Source organism: Aspergillus tanneri, assembly GCF_003426965.1.
Source record: "Aspergillus tanneri strain NIH1004 chromosome Unknown AapTan_7_pilon_pilon_pilon, whole genome shotgun sequence".
Classification (NCBI taxonomy): domain Eukaryota; kingdom Fungi; phylum Ascomycota; class Eurotiomycetes; order Eurotiales; family Aspergillaceae; genus Aspergillus; species Aspergillus tanneri.
In genome coordinates this window covers 1,152,192-1,177,664 of record NW_022984634.1, presented here as the reverse complement: position 1 = coordinate 1,177,664, position 25,473 = coordinate 1,152,192, and the positions used below count along the sequence as shown (strand labels likewise).

At 42.7% G+C, this 25,473-nt stretch overlaps 5 protein-coding genes across 5 annotated transcripts; 2 read left to right on the top strand and 3 right to left on the bottom strand.

Moving 5' to 3' along the window:
• Nucleotides 1–411: 411 nt before the first annotated feature.
• Nucleotides 412–1,289, bottom strand: ATNIH1004_006964 (uncharacterized protein; the record flags this gene model as incomplete). Its single annotated transcript, XM_033571591.1, has 2 exons — nucleotides 412–497; nucleotides 752–1,289. The coding sequence occupies 2 exons, from the start codon at nucleotides 1,287–1,289 to the stop codon at nucleotides 412–414; spliced, it is 624 nt and encodes a 207-aa protein (XP_033424906.1).
• An 8,537-nt stretch (nucleotides 1,290–9,826) lies between these two features.
• On the bottom strand, nucleotides 9,827–10,798 carry ATNIH1004_006963 (SSH4 family protein; the record flags this gene model as incomplete). The annotated part of the gene is made up of 1 exon (XM_033571590.1): nucleotides 9,827–10,798. The coding sequence occupies one exon, from the start codon at nucleotides 10,796–10,798 to the stop codon at nucleotides 9,827–9,829; it is 972 nt and encodes a 323-aa protein (XP_033424905.1).
• A 6,830-nt stretch (nucleotides 10,799–17,628) lies between these two features.
• On the bottom strand, nucleotides 17,629–18,871 carry ATNIH1004_006962 (NAD(P)-dependent alcohol dehydrogenase; the record flags this gene model as incomplete). The annotated part of the gene is made up of 3 exons (XM_033571589.1): nucleotides 17,629–18,549; nucleotides 18,651–18,773; nucleotides 18,845–18,871. 3 exons carry the CDS (start codon nucleotides 18,869–18,871, stop codon nucleotides 17,629–17,631), a joined length of 1,071 nt encoding a protein of 356 aa, XP_033424904.1.
• A 1,966-nt stretch (nucleotides 18,872–20,837) lies between these two features.
• DLD1 (FAD-binding oxidoreductase) lies at nucleotides 20,838–22,800 on the top strand (the record flags this gene model as incomplete). The annotated part of the gene is made up of 4 exons (XM_033571588.1): nucleotides 20,838–21,045; nucleotides 21,130–22,404; nucleotides 22,465–22,640; nucleotides 22,708–22,800. The coding sequence occupies 4 exons, from the start codon at nucleotides 20,838–20,840 to the stop codon at nucleotides 22,798–22,800; spliced, it is 1,752 nt and encodes a 583-aa protein (XP_033424903.1).
• Nucleotides 22,801–24,063: 1,263 nt separating this feature from the next.
• On the top strand, nucleotides 24,064–25,473 carry ATNIH1004_006960 (uncharacterized protein; the record flags this gene model as incomplete). The annotated part of the gene is made up of 1 exon (XM_033571587.1): nucleotides 24,064–25,473. The coding sequence occupies one exon, from the start codon at nucleotides 24,064–24,066 to the stop codon at nucleotides 25,471–25,473; it is 1,410 nt and encodes a 469-aa protein (XP_033424902.1).

Sequence of the window (25,473 nt, the reverse complement as noted above, 5' to 3'; positions counted from 1 at the left end):
AGGTGAACAAAATGAAATGACATCCATGACAGACGAGCATATGAGGGGTAAATGGATTGGGACTCGGTCCATAGGCTAAAAATCTAGAACCCACTTCCGCAACGCTTAGGGGAAATCTAAAGTGCAGGGTTCCCAGAAGTAGGTTTCAAAACCTGTATTATACAGGCTAATTTGTAGGAAATAGACCGGAGATTATCAAATATGCAACTTACCACATTGAGGGTTAGTACAGCGTACATCTTAATTCCTCCGTGGAAATATCCAAAAAGGATGGACACGGGCAAAAGTAGGACGTCGACCGGATACCGGATATAATGACCTAGCAGTTTAATAAACTTGCTGATAAACATCCATAGACCAAGAGCTTGCATGGCAATAGTATGCAAATTCTCATCCCAGGACGCCGTAGCTTTATGGCATAGTAAAACGAGCAGCAAATCTCCCAAGAGGGCCGGGGGTGACAATGTTGTCAAATGTACCGCGTACGCGCTCCAAGGCTGGCGACTAGCATTGTAGCCCAATTATTAGTGCGTGGTCTAAACGAGATTTGTTGTAATACTGAGTTGCTTGGGGCTAAATGCCTTCAATGAGTCCACATCATGCGCTGTCTCTAGCGGCGGAATGGGGCTCCACGAATCCTCATAAGGCCCAAACGACCATGATGCTTTCCCAACGGTTTGCAGAATAGAAAACAGTGCAAAGAAGGCAATGTAAAGTACTTACTACCAGATATGCTTTTCATGAAACATACTCGTGAGGTTGCTTCTCCAGTTGCTTCGGGACCATCGTGCGCATTGCTTCAAAAACTTGGGGTTATCTTCCAAAGTTGTGAGGACTTCAGCTTCAGGATGGTATTGCATAAAGGTCTCCCAGCCATGCGACACCATCCAGCGTGTAATAAAGTTGTCATCATCCGCATTCAACTGATATTTCCCAAACCACCATTCCTCATTAGTGAATGCATATGTGAAGCCTTCATTTTGAAGGATGTCTGTTCTGTATGCGACGGTTCGACCCGACATACAAGGGAGTCCACCATCAATATGTGTTGTAGCTGCACAATCGAAATTTCTCCTTTCCAAGTATAGAGCACCCAAAAATCCCCAGACACGCTGGGAAATACTTGGTGCAGCAGCGCGACGGAGTCGTTGGCAGGTAACTACTCCTCCATATCGCTCATCTTTCTCAAAAGGAGCTAGGATCCAAGGAAGTACCGTGCGCGGCCAGCTCACATCATCATCTGCAAATATTGTAATTGGCGTTCGGACTTCTGGGATGGCTCGTGTCATCTGTCGGCGTTTATTGGGGTGTGTGACAGTAAAGAGACGGATCCTCGATTTTGAAGCGGGCATCAAACCCAACATGCTTTCTGCCTTTTTTCGGTTTGCTTCAACAGTGACGAGTAGGAGCTCATAAGGGTGATTATCAAGGATGGTTCTAATTGTCTCAACTAATTCATCGCCGCACCCCTCAAGGGTAGGTATAATGACCGTCACATCCTGCGCAGTTAATCTTGGGCTTTCCGGTGGAGGAATGGGCTTGAAAGTCCAAAAAGAAACAAGATTCACAACAAGACGGAAATAACGATAGAGACTGTGAGAAATGAGGTCAGTTATTTCAACCCTGTTTTAACAAAAGCCAATACTAATGAAAGTATAATAACATCCCATCCCCGTAAAAGGGTGAAAATATGGGAACAAGAGAGAAATTGTGTACTAACAAAAGAGCTATAAAAGCTCGCATAAATGGAAACCCCATGACTAAGTGTTAGTGTATTACACCGAGCCACTTCCCAAACAATGAGCTCAGATTTTGAATTTGTTCTCCTCTCCAATTACCCCCCTTTTCCCAATGTCCCCCGCTCTCCAGGCTTGGAGGACGCCTTATAGGAGGACAGGACTGCGTCGCAATTCACTTCGGCCCCTAGGTGCAAGTAGTATCAATTGTCATTGAAAAGGAATTCGAGAAAAGGGATTCTAAAGAATGGAGGCGTGAGGTAATGAAGAAGTAAGAAGTAAGACGGAAAAGTAACGAATGTCTGGGAGGCGAGAGCTCCGACTACTAGTCAAAAACAAAAGGTCGAATTCTCTTAGGTTAATTGGTCTTTTTAAAGTGAATATGAGCCGACATGCAACATTGGGGACTTTTATTTGGTACAGTAGGGTCGATGGCAAGGAGAGGCACATGTCCAGAGGCCGGCATCCAGACAACCTGTAGAGCCAATCCTTAAACAGGAAACGGGGAAAAGGTAAAAGGATACTACTGTGCTCCAGTTCCTTTGTCATTTTGAGTGTCATGCAGGTGTATTTTTGCCTCGTGCGTCAGAGACCCTGGATCTAGATGGATTGATGGAGAGAACTAAGAGTGGAGAAGGGATTGGCGGCGGCCCATGCAGCTGCTGTGCATTGACATGGGCCAGGAAGTGGGACTGTTGATGGTGTGCGAAATACTGACTGGACTTGTTTCCTCAAGCAAGATGACAGTGCTAAAATTGAGCCAGGGATATTTAACTTAATAACTGCGGTGGGTGTCTCCGAGACGCTCGACGAGTACTAGTAAAAGGAGACTCATTTAAGAAAATGATAATCATCCATATTTTAAAATTAAATAAATCAAAAATGGGGGGGGGACGGAATGAATGGAATAATGACCACGTTGGACGCGTGGATACATCCCTGGAGGTTTATTCTCTTCGACCATTACCACCACGATCCTTGCAACTCGAGGTAACGCCATATTTTCCAGTGGTCTATTCCGTATAGCACCACCCTAGCAGTATTAATGGAGCAGGGCTATTATTATTTATGTATTTTATTATTAAAAATATAGGGCCACTAACTGCAGTGACTCATTTGCCAAGTCTAATGGGCAAGTAATGCCGATGAGCCGAGGGGTTAAATTAAATACCCATGAAAGAGAATATAAATTTGCTTACAGGGTAGTTGTCAGCGAGAGATTTTCATATGGTAACGGTAAAAAATCAGAGTAAAAATGGTGTGAAAAAAAGTCCCATTTCCCCATCCTCTAGCTCTGGTGGAGAAAGCTTCTTGGCTGCTTACTTTGTGTATGCTGACTTTTTTTTGTGGTCAACGCCTGGCCACCTCCCGTAATAAAATAGCCCTTTTCATAACTCTAATATCTCAACCAACAAGACATATGAATAATGGTAGTAGAATAGTAGCATATATTATATGTTGTAAAACAACTAGAATTTTTTTTTAATTTATTAATATATAGTTCAGGCTATAAATATTAAAAACCAAAAATACCAAAAATACAATCGTATTTTAACTTACAAAGAGAAATTTCTAGTTCTTTGCTTAGTATATATATCTATACTAATATACTATACTATATATTTAATTTTAGATCCTCTGGAAACTTTGTTGAAATATTAAAATTTTAGAAAGTGCTATTTTATATAGAATACAGGGGTGGCGAAGTTTGGTGGCCAACTACGTTAAACACCTTCCTCTTTACAAATGCTATAGAAGATAAATAGCCAATTACAGTGAATAAATGGAAGCTAATGGCTATTGATACTTTTGACTGAGTACTTGTTATATACTATCCTTTTATTACTATTTGTGACATGAAGTATGCACACAAATCTGCAGTGCCAATGAGATTACTGATTTCTCCTTAGTAGTCTCCTTGATAGTCATCTATTAGACATGCTGACCCAGTTTTCCGGAGCATCCTTAGTTAGGGTAGAAGAATAGGTATATTATGTAAGTAAAGATAATGCATGCATCACGTACTATCATTGCTAAAAATTATGTAGACCTAATGGGTTTTCTTTTCCTTTCTTATCTATTGTTGTCTTTCGAGGCATTCAGTTAAGTAGCAATAGCCATCTGCTGGTGGAAACCAAGGCACAAATACAATTAAGCCTACAGTATAGATAATCAGATATTCTAAACTTGTGATGGTTTGGTTGTCTCTGCGCTAGTAGAGATAAAATCACTTGACCATATAAAAAGGCCCAAGACAACTGATCGATAGATCAGTCACATATAGCGCCATATATAGGAACGAAGGCCGTGCCTGAGCAATACATTGGGATCAACTCTTGACAAAACTACGAGGAACATGCAAGCCTTCACAGCCCTAAGACATATCGGATTATCTCTCACCCTTTCCTTGGAGGCCTCAGAGCTTGTATATGTTAGAAACTGGAATATGTTACATGCTGCACAATTAAGAAAGGATACAACGTATATTCCTCTTCCATGATAGAAAAAATAAAATACTCCTTGCATTATACACTAAGACTAGATATATAGAAACCTGGGTAGGTGGGTAGGTAGGTAGGTTCGCATTGATAACGATCCTAGTAGCGATCTTATAACCCTGTGCCAGTATGGAATACTTTGTAAGGCTAAGCCTCAATTATTCCTTGGGGCCTACAGATATTTAAACCAAACAGTGTATGGGTCACAGCGCTTAGGTTAGGAGCAGAGCAATGGTATCATAGACCTGTCTGAATTAATGGAAAGCTATAGCTACTCCCTCAGATGATAAGTTTGAATTTAAGGAAAATGAGATCAGTCGACTCAGTTTATCTAGATGGCAGTTATCTAGCTAAGTAAAATCCACCTCAATAAAACGCTCACTGGTGGTGCTATTAGGATATCCTATATGACTAGGGAGTACGTATTTTATTGAAATGTGTTTGGGGGGCAGTAGCCACATAGCTGATAACCAGGGTGCAAAAAGTCAGATAAACCAAGTGGCAGGAATATTTACTCTACGTAACTAGCTTATGTAGGATTTTTTTTTTTTTTTTTTTTGTTATGGAAATTTACTGTTGCATCTTTATGCTCTTTAGACAATTGATAAATGTTCATTTCACACATCATCTCGAACCATTTCTCTGCATAACTTCTCGCTTTCTATTAGAAAGGATAATGTAGGCTATGCTACTTGATGCTATAAAGAGAATCATCGGTGTCACGTCCAGAGAATCTCACATACTAAGAATACTTAAATATTACTATTCTAATAGATATATAAAAAAAAAAGCACTAATTTAGAAAGACAGTGTGTTTCAGTTTCATATTTTGCTTATGTATAAAAAGTAGACAGCTGCTAAGATTACGGGGCGACGTCTTATGCAAAGAGGTGATTAAACAATAAAACTAATAGTAGGTGCATGCATTATACTGTAGGTACTTCCATATTCAGACATTGGATATGAGTAGGTACTACGGAGTATCTACTTATTAGTACTAAACCAATGCAGTGCCATAGCAGGCTCAAGCTATTCCCAGCCAATCAATTATAGAGCTGTCGTATCCCCAAGAGCATGAATTATTTCTCCACCTATCATAAGGATTACTAATAATAGTGAGCTAACTAATAGTAGCAACCTTGAGTTCTCTTTAAGCAGCTACGTAATACCTAGCACTCCATTAATTTCCGCAGCAGTTTACTTACATGGCTACATGTTAAACATTTTCTTGGCAAAAGGGCTGGTACTTATAGTGGTAAAAAAGGCATAGGTACAACTCTGTAAATATAGAGAGTACATCAATACTGTGTACGGAATATGTAGTAATCCACCGGCCTTGGTTAACTAGTGGCTGCAGATGATAATTTGGATTCTCCTGCAACTTACCCGAAATGGAAATATGCTTTAGTATGAATCCACAGGGCTCTTGTGTATTTACTAATTTAGTGTCATATGGGTACTTTTGTGGGAGCTCTAACTATAAACGATAAAACACACATGAACGTGCATATATTGGATTTCACGACTATGCCATACTAAAAACACACAGTAGATAGTCCCGAAACTGTCCATGGTGCACTATGACCAGCCAAACAATTCCAATACTATTAACAGTTAAAGCTAAATATATTGATATACCTGCTGCCTATCAAACAGAGGTAGGCACTTAACCTGTCTACAATTTTAATATTGAGAATATTCATATATATTGACTGGGTCTATGTTATTATTGATTACCAGATACAGGTTGAGATTTTTTTTTTTTTTTTTTTTTTTCTTAACTTACATGACAACTTATACTATAGAAGGAAAAGTTCTTTCTCCTTAAGCAACCTAAGAAGCAGGCTCTAGAACTTCGTAGTAGTAAAAGCTACTCATCAGATCTATCCAGTCTCCTTTTTTTCGCCCTTAATTTAATTTTGACTGTGGTGCTAACCACTAGAGCAACAGTCTGGTATGTAGGTACCGAGGAGAATGCTGTGTACACTGTGTAAAGCAGGTAGTATGACACTCGTAGCTTTGCAGGCTGTGGAACAGACGCGTATCTCTCGGCAGCACGGACTTTAGACTCCGCTATGCTCTCCACTCACACCCGAGAATGGCCGAGAATCCACCAAAAGTCTATGGACAAATTTCCAACTTACTCGGGAGCACCTACTAGTTAGTAGTTACTGTGTAGTGACTTCGTATGTATGACAAAGTCCTATTTTGGTAAATCTTACTGTATGCCTCGGTAGGTAACCTCTTTCCCTCTCCTCATTCCTTCAATGCTGGATAATATTAGGATAGGCGCTGGCTAGATTCCCATTCATACGCGCATGGGATATAAATAATAATTTTCGCTATATTGACTTTAAGAATACAACCCAGTACTACGTCGTTTACCTACTAATATGGTAGGACTATTGATATAAAGTACTGTGTATTCGACACAAGGATAATATAAGAACATTGCCTGTTACGTGCACTGTCCACCACCCTTGATTAAAGTCTAGATCAACTTGCGCGGCGAAACTCCATCCCTCCAAGGTACAATTAATATGTTGATACTGTTATTACTGCAGTTATGAATAGCTTTAACGAAATAAGCCATGTTCTTCTTGTTCCTGGCGTGAGAATTCTGGTCAGCCTGGCCTTTAAATTATGGATAACGAAAACTAATGACATGCATAATGTTGTCGATCAAAACTTATTCCTATGTTGACAGTTTGGTATTCTGAAATCCTAAATATATATTCCGTACAACGGAATATGTTACACTTACGATAGCGAAATAAGTAACAAAAGATTAAAGTCTATGTAGAAGAAGCACATACATATACAGCCCTTAAATAATAGGAGTTCCAACATAGCACCAATAATACAGCAAAAACACTGCACCTACGGTGTACTTATGAAGTACCTACCTAGGCAGTTACTGCTACAAGATAGAACCTTAGTAGTATTGCAAGCGGACAACTCACAGGTGCGGAAACTCTACTGATTGGAATTCTTGGGTGGTGTTGATTTGTTTAAAAAACACTAGTATTATAAACAATTCCCTCGTCTACCGCCCCACTTTACCTAAGTTGGCAAGTAATAAGTAACGTATTCAAACACCAGGCCGCCAATACTACCGAGCCGCCACTTTCTCATATATGTTTCATGATTCCTTAAACAAACAGAATAAGTTCAACTATCTAGAAGTAGAAATATATAGACACTTATTTATATTGCTCCTTATGGTATATATAATAACACACTAATTCCATAATGTGGTGGAGTATACTAAATGAGACTGTCCCCCTACCTGCTTCTGTTACTTCAGATGTTCAAAGTTTCTCTAAATAATGAAAAGAAAAAGCATTATTTCTAGCACATTATACTCCGGAGTAATTCCTTATCTTACTTTTAGTCAGCGGCTACTTTTAGGTAGTTAAACTTATTCTGTTTGTTAAAGAAATCAAGAAAAAATATATGAAAAAAAGTGGCGGCTCGGTAGTATCGGCTCGGTGGTTGAATACTTTAAGTACCTCAGTTAATGGGCTTAATACCCACGTATTGAGCTCCACCGTGTAGTATAGGTACCTACACTACCTACCTAGGTAGGTAAGAACGGAGAAAATAGCCCACTATGAGCCTTGCAGACTCACTACTGTAGCACTCCATAACAGGTGTGTTGGCACTAGGCAGACAACTAACCACACAAGGTCCGTACGGAGTAGTACTGTTTACAGTTTACACTGGACATACCCGGTACATACTGAACTAGGTAGTACATAGTCCTGCAGCACCCCCTACGTGTTCGGCAAAGATGTGTGACAAACTCTCTAACTGTTGACTGGGGAAAGACAACAAAACAATAGAAACCATGTTAAAAATACCAGTCGGAGCAATGCCGTCCTTGGATAATATCCAAGTGATAATCTTTGAGGTAATTAAATACATTTTTCCTCAGTACAGTATGTAAGTAGCATGTAGGTAACTAACTAGTTAAATAGTCCTTAACTATTATATTTCCTCTTAGCTAGTAGGTACCTCTGCCCATTCTCCAATGACAATGATGCCTTTCTTACAACCGGGAGTCTACCAACCCGAACTAACTAGCAAATAAATCATTTATAATTTTTAGTTCGATAGTTATATTTATTTGTTTGTTTTTAAGGGTTGGGTTGGGTTGGGGATCGGATAAATTACCCGGGAGCATACTTTATGTTACCTACAGGTACATTCCTTGTAGCGCCTACTAGTACATTAGTGTTCAACAGGTGGGGGATCTGGAAACTTCAACTAGACCCTCTTACTCCTTAAGGTTCGGCCAGACATGGTCATTTTAGTAACACCCGCCACTACGTCTCTCATGCAACTAATTAAGCCATACTATCAGCATACATAGGTAGGCTTACTCTGTGCACAAGGTTGTCTTTCAACTGAATCAGTGAGGGCTGCCTTTATAATTGAATCGTTTTAGGGAGGAGACCCCCGGGGGGTTTCTTTTACCTTAAAATTAGCTTTTAGTCAACCTCAAAGTGCTCTCTATATTACGATTTACAAAGTACCAGATTCTACGGTAGGAGATTCACCTGGGAGGATACTTGAATACGGGGCTGTTGACTTACTTCCATACAATCAGATATATGTCCGATAGTGGCTATCAATTCTTCAGGCTATAGTTCAGTTTTCAGTCCCTTAAATCTCCAAGATTGATTACCTTATTACATGTATGTCTTCATGCATACTCCGTAAGTAACAACACATTTGTAATTGTGCCACATAATTTCAGTACGGACCTGTTTAGATGGCATTCAGTTTCGGTCTTATAGAAGATAAGCATATGAGAGCCATAGGCATATATGGAAACAAGATAACTAAGATGTACGATACGGAGCAGTTTTGAGAGTACATCGACGGATTCATCGATACCTAGTTATATGCATTATTTGATCTGATTAAAACTTCGAGCTAAGTCCTCCATTTAAGGAGTCATTGCAGATAGCCATGGAGACCACTGGAGGAAATTCGAGAGTAGATATCTGCTGCAGGCTTAATTTTTCCTTCGCCAAAATACTTGATGCTGCAGACTTAGTATTTCTCATGTAGATCCATGATTGTTAACTTAACGTTGAGCCCGATTTCTTGATAATGTGACTCGCCCTGATGACAAGTCCAATATATAGCAAAGCCTTCATAGTCGCAGCTGGGTCCCTCTGGTGTCTTCCTACTTGGTTGCTCACGCCCATGTCTCAGCCAAACTAGTTTTGACAACATGAATATATAAAGATCGGATGCAACTTGTACAAGGATGGTTAATCTCAGATCAGTTTCTAGAACGCCACATTTTCCCAGGCCGCTATCTTATCCATAGGTAACTTCCAAATAAAAAGTAACAGACTGTGAAGCATTTTCAGAATTAAGTTCGTAATAAATGACAGCTGCCTGGATCTTAGCCATGAGTATTTTGAGAACCACAGAAACATTGCGAGAAAAATGTGCTATGCACAAAGATAAACTTAGTTCCATCAGTACAGCTTTAATACACAAAGCTTTTTCTATTTCTTTTAGTGAGTTGCATGGGTTTGCTAAATGGTTTAATGGATCACAGTACAATTGCGCTCACAACAAGGGGTTCCATAGCCAGCCCAAATGATCAAAACATGCTTCAAAGTCAACCCCACCGAACAATCCAATAGCCCCATATAGATCGAAGTCTCCCTCTAGCCCTTCCACACCTCCAGCTTCCGCATCAACTTCCTCATGGAGATCCCAGCCCCCCACTTTACGGCCATCTCGAGTGAAGAATATCTCAACTCTAATCCTTTCCCCTTCGCTCTCCGGGACTTTTTTGATGTCTTCTGGAAGACGGAACGTCATCCCCAGGCCTACAGTCTCTCCCAATTTGAATGCAGTCGTGAAACCCTTACCACCCCAGGAATCATTCACGAATCGGCATCCGTCATCAGAGAATACCCCCACGCTTCCTCTTTCCCAGCCTGGTGAACGCCAAGTTGGATAGGGCTGAGCCACAAAGCCAATAGAAAGCCCGCTTGAATCAACAGAGCCAGTTTCTGGACCTGTACGGAGGCCAAGTAATTTCACTTCAAAATATACGGTCTTACTTTTTTTTGTAACCCACGGTGAGTCGGCAAGAGAAAAGAAGAGAGGTAAATTGGTTGATATAGAGCAATCACGGCTCCTATCTCTAGTAAACCCTTTCCAGCGCCCTTTGGAAATGGTGCTAATTTCACCACAAAACCCTTCAGGCTTCACGGGATGAATATCGCATCTTTGGACGGAACTGTAGACGGTGGCAGGAGGATTTGCTGGCGAATATAAGGGAAACCCATCGCAAAACTCATGGGCACGCTCTGCATCGGCACTAGAAGCATTTCCAGTGCCAGAATAGAAGTATCCCGTTACCGGTGGCGGAGGAAAATCTGTTGTATCTGGGACAGCCTCTTGCCAGTTATGGTATGGAGGAAGATTTGGACCACCTGTTTCGGTAGGCCTGTAATTATGATACGAAGATACTGAAGCATGATAGCTTGGGGGTGATCCTTGAAGCTTGTTCTGATCTTGAGATGCCATTATGGTCAGTTTGCATTTCCAGGTCAATATTCAGGGACTGTTGCTCTATTTGGTATAAAGTAACCCATTACTTCCACAAAAGAAAATATGCAAAAAAAAAAAAAAAAAAAAAATCTAGTAGGAATTCAAGTTTCTTGTTAAGTGCTGAAATTTGTTCGTATGTCAATATTGCGTACTCCGGCCCCAAATTTGATCACGTGATTCTAACGAGTCATCGTGTCTTGGCAAGAGTTTCTTGACACAGGGAGGCATTTAAAAATCCCTAACTACTAAAGAGTTGGCCTAGTTTACCAATGTCAAGCTTTTTATTCCCTGGTACATAATGAGCTATTTCTGACCACTGTGTCCTGGTACAAATAACTCTTAGTATCCAAGTATAATACCCAGGTGCGTTTCCTACCTATGTATTCAGTCCTAACTACGTGTGATATATGTGTCAGCTAAGGCGTGCACTAACTAACATTTATTTATAGAATCTAGTTAACTATGGATTTTCGCACCCACTATTCTGTTTTTGGAATGTTCCTGACCGCTCGAATGTCCTGCCTACCTTTATAGCTACATGTGCAATATCTCTACTAAATCTACAGAATATAGATTTTTAATAAAAATATAACCATTTGAAATCTCTAGGATAGCTCTAAATGGATTAATAGAATGAGATAAGTAACTCTGAGGTGCAAGGCCGGGTAGCGCACGACATAGTGAATGTGGCGGTCGTGGAGATAGCCAGGCAGCCAGGCCGATCCCATTTATGTATACTAATCTAGAATTGGAAATAGGTTGATATCCGGATTTTATTATTATTTTGAGCGATTCACGCGACCTTGCAGAGGTGGTGGGTTGGTCGGGGGCCAGGTGTATGTCCCTTGGTCATTAAATTTTTGAAAAATGGCAGAATTCTGGTCTGGTAGAGGGGGCTTTCTTAAAATAGGATAGGTTGGTGTGAAAAATAACGAGATTTCTATTTATAATATAGGATAGATTTAAACCGTCTTATCATACGGTCGCTGTTGCATACTCTGGAGTCGTACTCCATAGACTTGCATCTAATACTGCGAAGCAGATTTGACAGGGTAATAATTTAGACTAGCTTCATAAAAGTTCTAGTCAACTCGTTTTTGGAACGAGTGTAATTTCAGTCTGCCTTCCAAGAATAGCATGCTGTAAGGTGTACACAATTCAATTCTGAGTAATGGCGTGCCACCATTTGATATGGGAATACTACAAGGGATTTCCATAGTGAAGCTAATTGCTTTGCTTTAGTTAATTAGAGAGCTAACTTATTCATAATAAGTTTCAAAAGCACATTGAATAGTAGGTAGCTAAGTATGTATGTACATAGTATCTGATCTTAGGGTCGGTGATATATCCAAGATAAACTACTGTAGCATCTCTATTTCGTAGATTCCAATGCCCAATCAAACCAATAAATTCATTACTAGTAGTATAGACCTAGTATCTACTCCCCTGCTAGAGAGTACTGCTGCATGCACGATATTTTAGATATATGAGGTTCCAGAAACAAGAGGCTAGCTGTTATGACAGCCACGACTACACTTACCTGTTTATTACCTATCATACACAACCTTGAAAATAATTTCTAGTCTTTCCCCCTCACCCAGTTGAAATTTTTTTCAAATTTCCAAACCTTGCCTTCCTTGAACTGTTGCCTCCCCCCCCCCCAACCACTCCAACGCAACATTAATAGTAGGATACTTTGTTTGCATCCAAGTTTTGGATAGCTGACCTTTCTCCCACTGCCTTTGCATTTCCCTTCCTTGCATAGCGAGACGGTCAGCACACTCTCAGGTTTAAAATCAATACCCACACTTTCTCTTAACTCCGTGCCCCTAATCTCCCTATCTTGATATTGCACTAATAGACGAGAAACTTCTTTATGGATCCTCACATTATACATTTGCGGCTTGTAACCAAATGGACTTGAGCATGCAGTCCCAAAGGCCACGAAGGCCATCATTTACACAACGCCTGCAATGTATGTTGCATCTTAGTAAGCTGGGAAATGTGAGTACTTCCATTTATTTTTTCTTGGACCCAAAACAAGTGTCATTTCTGAGGTGCTTCGATTAATATCTTAAAGCAAATGAAAACTGATAGTCTTCGAGCACCGTTCGATGCAGAAGACATACCAACCTCCTACAAGAAGAACCATCCGACAATCCAAATGGCAGAAGGAATGACCAGTAGTGATGCTATAAATACAAATGAGGATGAGCCCTACACTTATTTTCCTTGGAATCCAACCAATAAATTCTCCAATGAGGTAGAGTCCCGATTCTACTCGGACCACGCTATTGCTTCGAAATCTGTGAAACAAGCGCATAGACTATCTGCTATAGATGGGATCTCGCCGAAAAGGAACAGCAATGCCACACAAAAGGAAGATAGACGGGCTACAAAGCGTCTAGAGGCAGATAGAAAGGAATTTGAGAAACGGCTTCTGAAGCTTGAACAAGCGGAACCGTCTCAGGATCACAACCTACTGAGAAGAGAATCGCGCCGACTTACCAAAAAGCAGCCTCTAGGGAGCTCAAGCAGAGCATCAAGTGTAAGCACCGACAGATCTAGGTCCTCTTCCAGGCGCTTTTCTGCGGTATTTTCAAAGCGTATGTCCCGGTCCCGGTCCCGATCAGGTTCTGTCAATGAGAATGATAAACGTTTTTGCCAAAGTCAACCAGTTAGCGCCGTAGAAGCACTGACAGATGACTCCGAATTACGGCCACCAACCCCGCTAGTTAATACTTTACCAGAGCACCTTGGTACGGCAATATCCAAACGACTGTCTGCTACGAACAGTGCATTGCTTTCGCACTCTAAACAGTCAAGACCATCCCAAGAACCACGCATTTCTGGTACAGCTCTACCGGATACGCCAAATCATGCGAACTCTTTGGGTTCCTCCTCGAGGCAAAAATATGACCGGAATTGCAGGAGTAATACAGAGGAATATTCTCCTACTTATCCAAGCGGAGCAGTGGATCTAGATCGTGCTTCATTTGCAGCAAATTTACGTTCTGGTAGAAGAGAATCAGACACCATACGAGGGCACAGCCTTCCACAGCCAGTTCTGCCAGCAAAGACGATAAGAACTCAGCTAGAAGACCACCGTGGACCGCACACAGAACGTCGCTTGAAACATACAGCTGCACCCACCACTAGTCGCGGTGTGAATTCTCCAGAGGCACAGTCTTCTATCTCTACATCCCATCCGAGCCTAGTAAGAAAAGAAAATATTCCTCAGAGATACCATAAGAAATTTCTGTCATCCCCCCTTGCTGGATCCCCCACCCTCATTGAGACTGATTGCCCTTCCGATGGCACTGCAATTGAGCCGCAAGTAAAAATTTCCGATAGTACAAAACAGCTAGCTGATAATGAAGCGAACACAAGTCTATCACAAGCCGTGCTCCTCACTCAAGAGCCGGATGGAGAGAATGAGGAAGGCAAAGTGATGCTAGATTCCTCTCTTGATATTACTCGCAGAATGAAGGAGAATGCTTATTACCGCTCACTCAACGGTTTAAAACCAACTAGCAATTGTCAAGAGCCACCACCATCGGGCCGAACTATCACTAGACGACAGGCAAAAAGGCATTCGTTGTCGGTTCCAGTCCTCGAACATAGAGCGCAGCTCCCAGTCCAGCAAGCAGAATCACCATTAGACGAATCGCTGAATCATGAATTCAGTGATCAATGCCATTGTGATCTAAGGCATGTGAATACATTCCAAAGCGTTGGCATAAAAACCTCATCAGAAGCACATAGGCCTGGGGTAGTTAGGGAACCCGTAGATCAGGAGGGCCAAGGAAAATCAGAATTGGTAGAAGGCAATGCAGGCCCAAATACCATAAATCACAAGACGGGGATGTCAAACGTTTCATTGGCATCTAGTTTAACACAAAATCCGGGATCTGATTACAACACAGCAGATGAAGCTGCATCGGTCCCCTCTCAGTCTCTAGATGAAGAAGTGATTCCGATCCAGGCACCACCAAGCAACCATGCAGTCAATGCTTCTCAGACTTCTGTCCAATGTCGGTCTCTCGCCATCAACCAAGGCCCAGAATGTGTGCTGAGCAGCACCCCAACTTATCAACCACAGAGTACCATTGACATTGTGAACCTATCCAACCATGACCAGCGAGTTGCAAAGCTGTTCGTTATTTGCTGCAACTGCACATCATGGCATGATATTCCCTCTGAGGTGTACACGGGATTAGTGTTTCCCGCTGGATTCTGTCCATACACAGATCATACTCCTGCCGTTTCTCAAAACAAGAGTTCCTTTACCAACAGTGGACCAGTTCCTAAAAAAGAAATGAGTGCGAAATTAAAATCACCGCTAAACGTGCAAAATACCGGGCCTTCCAATGGGGAAAAATTGCAAGGATTTTGTCATACAGTACAGTCTCATAGCTCAACTGTACGATGTTGTTGGTGTGAGCACCATATGACTAAGTTGTGCTGTCAAGCATGGACAACCATTGTTCACATGCGTGAAAGGCATCATTAAATACTAAGGTATATTTTCAAAGACAGCCGTAGCCAATATAATTTACAATGGATAGGAGTTTTCCTGTTTCTGTTTTGTTACTCATCCAAACCCAAACTATTATTGCATGTTTTTTGTCCTACTGTAGTGATAGTTGCTATCTGGAATATTTTTTGGTTTTGCAACCTTTTATTTAAAATACTGAAATATTTCATTGTCGTACAACAGCTGTGTATATATAGATAGTTATATGGAGCGTGGGAAATTTTACAAAGTGATAAGATCTCGAAGCTCAACTTCCCTGGACAGATTTAGTTTAGTAATTTGCTTAGTTAGCCGGCCTTAGCAGCGGAAATGTCCAAGACAACGAACACTTCGTTTCTCTCGAAACTAAACTCCTTCTACTCTAACTATCTCTAGAGTATTCTATTCGAGAAGCCGTGCTCAGCATTATGGTGCGAAAAAGGAGCCTCTCGAATACGTCTTCGGTCTCATCTCTTCCGGAGAGAAATCAGGTATGGCGATGGCCTCACCGCCCCTTCCCCTCCGGCCACAGGTCAGCCGCGCCAGATCCCGATGACCACTGGATGGCATTCATTTACTACCTCATCTAATACCCGTCTGGTTTTTCCTAGGAATTAGAAAGTATGTATGATTACTTAGCTAAAATTATTCTTCTTGGCCCGAGCGGCGCCGGAAAGTATGTCTCCTGGAGAAAGTGCCTTACTGTTTATTGTCACTCACATATTGGAGCATAGATCTTGTGTATTGCATCGATTTGTGAAAAACGAATGTACGGGCCCGTTTCCTTGTTGAGCCCGTTAGGCCCCGATGCATGACTGGCTTGCTAATACACCGTGTGCACCTGTAGGGAGAGTGCTCTCGTCACAAACAATTGGAGTCGAGTTCTCTTCTCGGATTGTCAAGTTGGGCTCCGGTCCACGTCGAACAAGGATCAAACTACAGCTTTGGGACACCGCCGGTACGGAGAGGTTTCGATCTGTTTCCAGGTCATATTACCGGGGTGCTGCGGGGGCCATTTTAGTCTATGATATCTCGTCACATGCATCATTTGCATCCCTTCCTACATTTCTCATGGATGCGCGTGCTCTTGCTTCTCCAAGTCTTACAGTCCTACTGGCCGGGAATAAAAGGGATCTTGCGACTGATCATTTGCCACACGCAGGGTTCGCTGGCGACAGTCCGCGACCCCCTCAAACACCATCCAGTACTTCTAGCAAACAATCCTCTTTCCCAGTTGACTCAGGTGGGGGCTCGGTACAATCAGCCGGCAATCAGGGAACAGGTACGAGGCTGACAGCCACATATGCCCCTCAAGGCCGGGAGGTTATGGGGGAAGAAACTTCCCGTTGGGCAGCTAAATCAAACATACCCGTCGCCGTTGAAGTCTCAGCCCTCACAGGAGAAGGCGTAGATGAATTGTTCAAAAGATTAGCCCGAATCATTCTTACAAAGATTGAACTAGGTGAAATTGATCCCGACGACCCCCAAAGTGGGATCCAATATGGCGATGGCGGTCCCTACGGACACGGCACGAGTGATGTCTCCAGCATTCGAAGCCACATGACTCTTGATGACAGTGCTATTTATTTGCACCATAAGAGTTTAAGAAAGGGTGCAAACACCTGGAGAAATGGTATAAGAGAGTGGGAAGATGTGTTTCGATTGGGTGGTTCACATCAGAAGAGAGGTGGTAGGTGTTGCTAATACCAGTTATTGCCTTATAACCTCTCTGCCTAACATCATGCTCTCTGATTACTTTCCCTACACTTTGACCAAATATGGGTCCTCTCACTCTCTTCTATCCCCACCCACAGCCACCTTCAAGATAGAAACAGAATCAAGCAACTAGAATTGCTTTTAGGGCTGCATAAACACGGATGCATAATGTGAGAATGCTGGATATATATCTTGTGACTTCTCAGCATCTGTTTTAAGTTCTTCTTTCCTGTCTCCCTTCACCCTTTCACCCAGATTACTGTTTACTGATTTTACAATATGATACCCAATATCCTTCATCATACTTTATTTGCTGCGAGAGTAGATTTCGCCTAATGTGATTCTTAACTCCTTTCTAGGCGCTCAGAAGTTTCTATTCATGCTGCTGAGGTATTGCCGTCTTTTATCAATATACAGAAAAAGGCAATTGAAGAAGGGACTATGTGCATCTTGCTTTTATTTCATCATTTCAGTGTTCCCACTAACTTTTAAAGTTGAAGGTAGAAATTGACTATGAATTCTTTATTTTCCAGGCATCATTCCCATCTTTCGTAGCATCACAAGCCACTCCTGATCAGATACCAGCAATAAGCGTCTTAATGCCATTTCCAGCCTTAACCTCCTTAAAAGCTTGCTCAGCATCTTCGAACTTAACGATTCCGGTAACCAGTTCCTTCACATTGACTTTACCGGAAGCAACTAAATCAATAGCGAGCCTATAGTCGCCGCTACCATAGCGGAAACTGCCCTTTACATTGAGCTCCTTTGTACAGGCTGCCATTATTGGAAAGTTTATCTCGCTCAGGCCCATGCCACCCTGCACGTACGTGCCTCCGGGTCGAACAGCGTGGATACCAGTGTGGATCGAAGCTGCCGCGCCTGAGGCATCGATCACGACATTAGCTCCCGCTCCTAGCCCATTCTCATTGATTATTTGTCTCGCGTTCGTAAATGCAGGAACTTTCGCGGGCTCAAATGTTGCAGTTGCAGCATATTTCTCAGCAAACTCTAGCCTTTTCTTCTGGATGTCCACAGCAATAATTTTCGAGGCGCCGAAAGCCTTTGCCACAGCACAACATAACAATCCCACCGGACCAGCGCCGAAAACAACCACTGATTGGCCAGGGCTGACACCGGCTTGTTTTACAATGTGCACAGCAACACCAAGAGGCTCCATTACTGCAGCCTCTTGCAAGGTGATGTTGTCCGGAAGCTTGTAGCAGAAATCTTCGGGCAGAACATAGTACCTGGCAAGAGTACCGTCATAAGGTGGAGTGGCAGCGAAGGCCATTTGCTCACAGAGGTTGTATTTACCGGATTTACATGGATCGCAGTAACGACATGGTATGCCCGGTTCCATAGCAACATGATCTCCCACCTTCAAGGTCGTGACACTGGAACCAACCTTAAGAATTACACCAGATGACTCGTGTCCTAAAACCATAGGTTCTTTCACGACGAACTGGCCAATAGAGCCATGCTCCCAGTAGTGGACCTACAGTCGGAAAGTCAGCCAGGGGAGCCGTTCCCCATCTTTCTGCTTTCATTTTTTTTTTTTTTTTTTTTTTTTGGGAGGACAGTAGGGGGAGTACGAACATCACTACCGCAGATACCAGTAAATTTAACATTTATGAGAACGTCATGGGGGTTTTGAAGCTCGGGAATAGGCCTGTCTTCGAATTTGACTTGGTGGACTCCTTCAAGAACAAACGATAGGTTCTAGAAAAGGCAGTGCCATCAATGTTACTAGCTCGAATTCGCCAGCGGGAGACCTTGTTATTCCAACGCACCTGGGTGGTTGTAGTGCCTCCGCTCATGGTGAGGGCTTTTGAATGGGCGTCTTCTCGGCAATGGTGCAAGTCAAGCGGAATATATATAGGAGTAGATATATCGTGGGGGAAAAAATTAGGGAATGAAGTAAAGAGGATTAAAGAGTATCTTTGGTAGGATAATTTAGTCTAGGGATATGGGAAATCTTATAACTATACTAAATACTTGTTATTCCACAGGCTTGCAGGGTGGGGACTGCACAGCTTGCAGGTAGAGCAATTTCCCTTTCTTCACTTTTCTTTTTGAACAAAAAGAGAGAGGCAAGATTTGGTCAGGACGCAGCGGTCGATCTTCCCCCGCCAAATGAAGGTGGGGAAGATAAGCTGCTGCTGGGAAATTTAACCGCTACAGTCCTGTTGAATTTAGCCGGGCAGGCCAGGCTTGACAAAATCTCACCGCCTTATAAAAATTTTGATTCAATGACTTAGAACACAGCCAATTCTCAATATTTTTAAATGAAATTTGTACTGGAGCTTGTCCTTATTATTACATACCTGCTGTAAGTTTCTATTTGATTTTGCCTGGAAATAAAGATGTAATTCTAAGATAACATTCTCCCTTACTATGGGAGTTCTACCCAGCAACCTGCCCTTGTCAGTTCTATTATACCAAAATTCAAACCCTTACAACTCATCCAAGTTTTAATATCTTTCGAAGAAGTTAAAATTACTTTTAGACCTTATAGTTATCTACTAACTCTAAAATTTTACTATAGTTTAATCTAATTTGGAAGCATAGAGGTTCAACAACTTAAAATTATGGTTACATACTGTAATGCCAAGAATTGTCAATAGTTGTCGGATCATCGATGGTAACAAACGATAAGCTACTGGTGACAAGCCTGCGGTGTTACGGCTCCCCTGCATTCCTTCGTATAAGAACTACATGTCTCGCTGTACGGCTTGTCTACCTAACCCGGCACCTCCAATGTGTCTTTCTTTCTTCTTCATGTTTGATATTCTCGTTGCAGCTACCTAGTATTTTCAATAAAGGAATAAGAGATTGGAATACTGGACAGGGCCATAATATGGGGCAGACTACCCCTAGTGCTCCATTGTATTACCACATTCATAGGTTGCTTAACCCAAAGAGCTTACCGATAGTTAGCTGTAGATACATACCTGAGGGATATATTAAATGCATGTTTTCTCTTCCATATAGAGTGCAAGACAAAAAGAAGAAGCAGCAGAAGATATCTAGTACCTACGTATTACCTTCGTAGGTAATATCCTTGATTCCCAGTTTTTAAAATTATGAATTACAGCTACTGTCGGAATAATAACAATACAGTACAATACTTAATAGCATCGGCTATCCACGGGCGAGTGGGAAATATGGGCGGGTTAATTCTGTATTCCACACAGAACGTCATATTTCACTCCAGTATACCTCAGCCTGTTTTTGCCTGATTTATAGGACATCTTAGAAAGCATTTGTTTATAAGCAAAGGACCCTAGATACAGACTTTCCAAAGCTTCTACCGTGTGAGATCTACTAACAGCGTAAATTACGCTGTAATTTATCATACAATGTGTATTTGAGCCTGTTGCTAATTCATTATATATGAAATAACCAAAACTAGATGAATGCTTGTACCATCATCGGGAACTTAATATAAACCTGGAATATGAAGGATTGGTTGAAATATGAAAGAATGGAATATGGTCCTTTGTATGACATATAGAATTGACTAGTCATTCTTGGAGTAAGTTACTACCCTTTCCGTGGTAAGTACCCAGGCACTACTGCTAGCAGCTATAAGTTCACTGTCTTTCATGTTATTTCTTTGAGAATTCCAAACCATGGATGACAATCGCAAATATTGCTTATAGAACTTAATTCTACCTCCTCCACCTTAGCCATTGCTATTATTCTATTACCATCATGGTAAAATCCACTGTTGTTTTCCTAAGGGGGTCATGGCGCGCACTTCACCCAAGAGTCGGCTCCAGTATGGCCATAAAACCGCACCATCGTACACTCCAGTCGAGGTCTATTCAGGCTTCTGTTCAGCACAACTCAAATGAGAGACAACGATCATTTAAAAACCAGCTATACGAGAGTACGCAACAACGGCTGAAGCGTGAACGTGCTGACCAGGAGCGGCACGCACAATATCAGAAGCAGTCACAGGGTAGCCGTTATGCTGCGCTGATGTTTGGTATGCTTCCCCCAACCCCTGCTATAGCCCAATTACTGTCTATATACCGTCTTATCTAATTTTTGCCAACATTTTCCATACCAGCATTGGCTATTTTCTCAACAGGAGGCTATTTCCTAGGGTCCCTGAAACCGCCAAGCCTCCCAACTTCATCAACGACACCTCTTTTTGACGTGGAACCTTTACAACACAACGTCTCTCAATCGAACCTTCAAGCTGCTTGGACCGACTTCGTTCACATTCTAGGAAAGGAAAATGTCTCGACAGATAATGGTGACTTGGAGATGCATTCGGGTTCGGACTGGTCTTCGTATACACGAAAAGAAAACGAGAAGCCTTTCCTTATCCTCTACCCTTCAACCACCGAAGAAGTCTCACGTATCATGAAAATCTGTCACCAAAGGATCATTCCGGTGACTCCCTATTGCGGTGGAACCAGCCTGGAAGGGCATTTTACACCCACACGAGGTGGGGTATGCATTGACTTCCGTCGCATGGACCGAGTTTTGGAAGTTCATAAAAAAGACCTTGATGTTGTAGTGCAACCTGCTCTTGGATGGGAGGATTTAAACGAGCAGCTTTCTGCGGACGGCCTATTTTTCCCACCTGATCCCGGGCCCGGTGCTATGATCGGTGGCATGGTAGGCACGGGCTGCTCAGGGACTAATGCCTACAGATATGGGACGATGCGAGAATGGGTTCTCTCTTTAACCGTCGTGCTTGCGGATGGGACCGTCGTAAAGACCAAGCAGCGACCACGGAAGTCAAGTGCCGGTTATGATCTCACCAGGCTTTTTATCGGAAGCGAGGGAACACTTGGACTTGTAACTGAGGCTACTTTAAAGCTGACTGTCAAACCCAAGAGTCAAAGTGTCGCTGTTGCGAGTTTTCCAACTATTCAAAGCGCAGCAAAGTGTGTCACCCGCGTTGTAGAGGAAGGTATACCAGTTGCTGGCGTTGAAATACTGGATGACGTGCAAATGAGGTGCATTAACGACAGCCACGCCACTAGCCGCCAATGGAAAGAATCGCCTACGCTATTCTTCAAGTTCACGGGAACACCTGTTGGTGTCAAGGAGCAGATAAGCCTGGTACAAAAGATCGTATCCAAGACTGCAGGCGAATCGTTCGAATTTGCTCGCGGCGAAGAGGAGATGCAACTGCTATGGAGTGCCCGGAAAGAGGCTCTCTGGAGTGTAATGTCAATGAGAAGAGGCCCTGAAGACCATGTTTGGACGACTGACGTGGCAGTTCCAATGAGCAAACTGCCAGATATTATTGAAGCAACGAAAAAGGACATGACTCAGAGTGGACTGTTAGCAGGAATATGTGGCCATGTGGGAGATGGTAATTTCCATGGTAAGTACCGTCCTTGTCCAAGCCATACAACCTTCAGACTTACAAGTCTTCTATAAACAGCAATTATCCTCTTCAATGAGAACGAAAGGGAAAGTGCAGAGGCTGTTGTTCATCGAATGGTGAAGCGAGCGGTGGATTTGGAGGGCACTGTAACAGGTGAGCATGGCGTCGGTCTCATTAAACGGGACTACCTTGAACATGAAGTTGGAGAGTCTACGGTTGATGCTATGCGCCGGGTAAGTTCTATCCTTTACAGCAGTCATAATGCCATAGCACAGTGCGGGAACTGACGTCACATAACAGTTAAAATTAGCTTTCGACCCCCTTTGCTTGCTCAATTGCGACAAGGTTGTTAGGATAGAGCATCCAACACTAGGGGAAGTTAAAGAGTGGTGATTGCACAATTAATGCGAACTAGACTAGCAGTGAAACTGGCATTGCCAATATACTCAGCATAGTAGTTACTGTGGAAGACTTCCTTGCTTGGAGACTATGAAAGACCTGGACAAATCCATGAGGGCGGCGAGAGAAGTAAAGCATAACTCATCTGTCACCTGGCCCTTCCATCGGTATCAATATATTCTCTTCGTTTTACATCGTAGCATAGGCCATATTTGTGGTTATTAGGTATAGTCGAGACAGCCATTGTATTGATCTTCGTATTTTCTCGGGCATATTCCAATCGTCATATACGCTACAGTTATTGTGAACAAATGCATGGCGAGGTATGTATTCTCTGCCAGGTGATCAATGTCATTTGTACACCTTTGGCATGTCGTCTATGTGCTCAGCACATGCTGGGGTTCTACTCAATAGTACCGCTCAAGAGCCCACCAGCCGGAATCTCTGCTGTGGCCTTCCCTGGCTTGCTTCTATTAGTCTTGAACCTAAGGTAGATTCGCCTTATCTCTTTCTGGCATTTCGTTAGTTTATTCATTCACTCTGTTTAGTGAATGTTTGATTGACCTGCCTAATTTTACTACTAGACAATTAGAAGATGGAGCAGTTTACAACTTATTTTCTCTACGTAAGAGTACTGCCTACTGAACAAACTTGAATAGTTAAGAATTAATATTGTTATGGTGATAGCATAAAGTAACATATATTGTGGAGTGTCTGTATCATCATTTAGTCACAGTTACTAAATAGTTACTAACAAGCTACTGGTTAGACATCTCCGCATTCGTCGGTGTGCGCCTCAGAGGCTCAGACATCATTCTTCTTGGCTCCGCCCGTTTCGAGCGGACTCTTCCGAACTTTGGCACGACTGTACAGGAAGGAAGGATGCGTACAGGTGAAACACGCCATCATATTCATTTATATGCCATGTACTACTACTAGGCTTGACAGCAGACTGCCCAGTACCTCGCCTGGACGCACTTCCAGCTGTCCTATAGTGGACTTCAACGCCTAACCCTTATTCTTTCCACGTTGACTGCAGCGATTTCCTAAGACGCGCATTGTATGGGACTTTCCAGAATACAGGTATACAACGGCTTCATGCAGTTTGGGCTTTTGAGTACGACTCTTGCTTGTCTTATTGCTGGCGTCATGTTAAAAATGTCCCTCACAAAACATCTTTAAAGGAGATAAGGCCTCACTTCACCAGTTAACTAGGATAGGACGGGAAAGAGACATATAGTCTTCTAATCCATTCCCATGGCACGCTCTGAAGACAGTCTCGCTCGAAATTCACCACTTCCAAGCACACAACGTGTGAAGATCGGTGACTCTACATCAATTAACCAACTTGAATACTATGGTTGTCCTTATATGGAGGTGCATTATACCGGATGTCACCCAGCATCTCCTTGTGATGGTACACGAGTGCTAGCTCACCCGCCCGGCAAATTTCGTACTCCCAAGGAGGCCTTTTCTCAGATGAAAGTCTCTCATGGATCGGCTACGACCGAAAGTAATAAACGAATATCCATGCCTCCAAAAGATGCTACATATTCTCCCCCCGGCTGCGAAAAGGTTCTAAGCATGGGTCCAAATCATGTCATAAGTCCGCCTGCTTCGAATGGTGCCTCTGGAGTGGTTGAAACTCAACCACAAAGGGGCTTCACGAAACAACGAATTCATAAAATGCCGTCACTCCAGAATGTATCTCAGGATCAGTCTCCTCCATCGTTTAATTCCTCTCGACACTCTTTTGAATACGAAGGACTTGGGATGTACCTGGATAACGAGAGGCACGAGCGAGAGAAGGATCGATATGCCAATGAAAAGATCAAGAAGAGTTTCGCTCATGTTCACCACCGATCAACAAGTGGAACATCCCAGCTTTCCACAGTGAGTAGTTACAGCGTGAGTAAGCTAAGCTCACAATATATTCATCCAATGCGTCAAGCACCTCGCACTTATACACCACCATTGAACCAATCTTGCCAAGCGTCTAGTTTTGAAAGCGATCAGTCGGACATGGAAGATGGAGCTGGTGTAGAGTCCATGACACATTCTGGACCTGATACTTTATACTCTTCAGTCCATGGCTCCTCGGTTCAGGCACCGTGGCCCTCATTACAAACTCATGAAAGCTCATTTACCAGATTGCCTGGCACCTCACAAACAAACGTTTCCGGCAGGCCGTCTTTTGGCTACTCTAGAGACAACGGAAATACGCTGGATAGGGCTTCACCAATTTCCAGGTCGTCATTGGATTTCGTCTTTCGTTCCAAGATGCAAAACAATATGGATCCTATTTCTCGAGCGGCTACGGTAAAGGCGGCACGCCAAGCGTTCGAGGAGAAGGAAGCAGCTAAGGCACTGAAATTAGAGGAGCAACAGTTGAAGGCGGAGGCAAAGCAAATTCGGCGGAAGGGAAAATCACCCTGGAAAGTACCTCTGGGGCAGGACGAAGGGCAGGACGAAGGGCAGGACCCACCAGCGTGTGAAAAGAAACCATCTGAAATGCATAGCGCCCCTACACGCCCTACGTCAACATCACAACCCCAAGCTTCATCTGGATCCTGGAAGACACAGTCCAAGAACACATGGATGCACTTTTTGACGTGGTTACGAACCCGAATTTTCAAGCTACAGAGGAGAATCAATAAGATGGGTTGA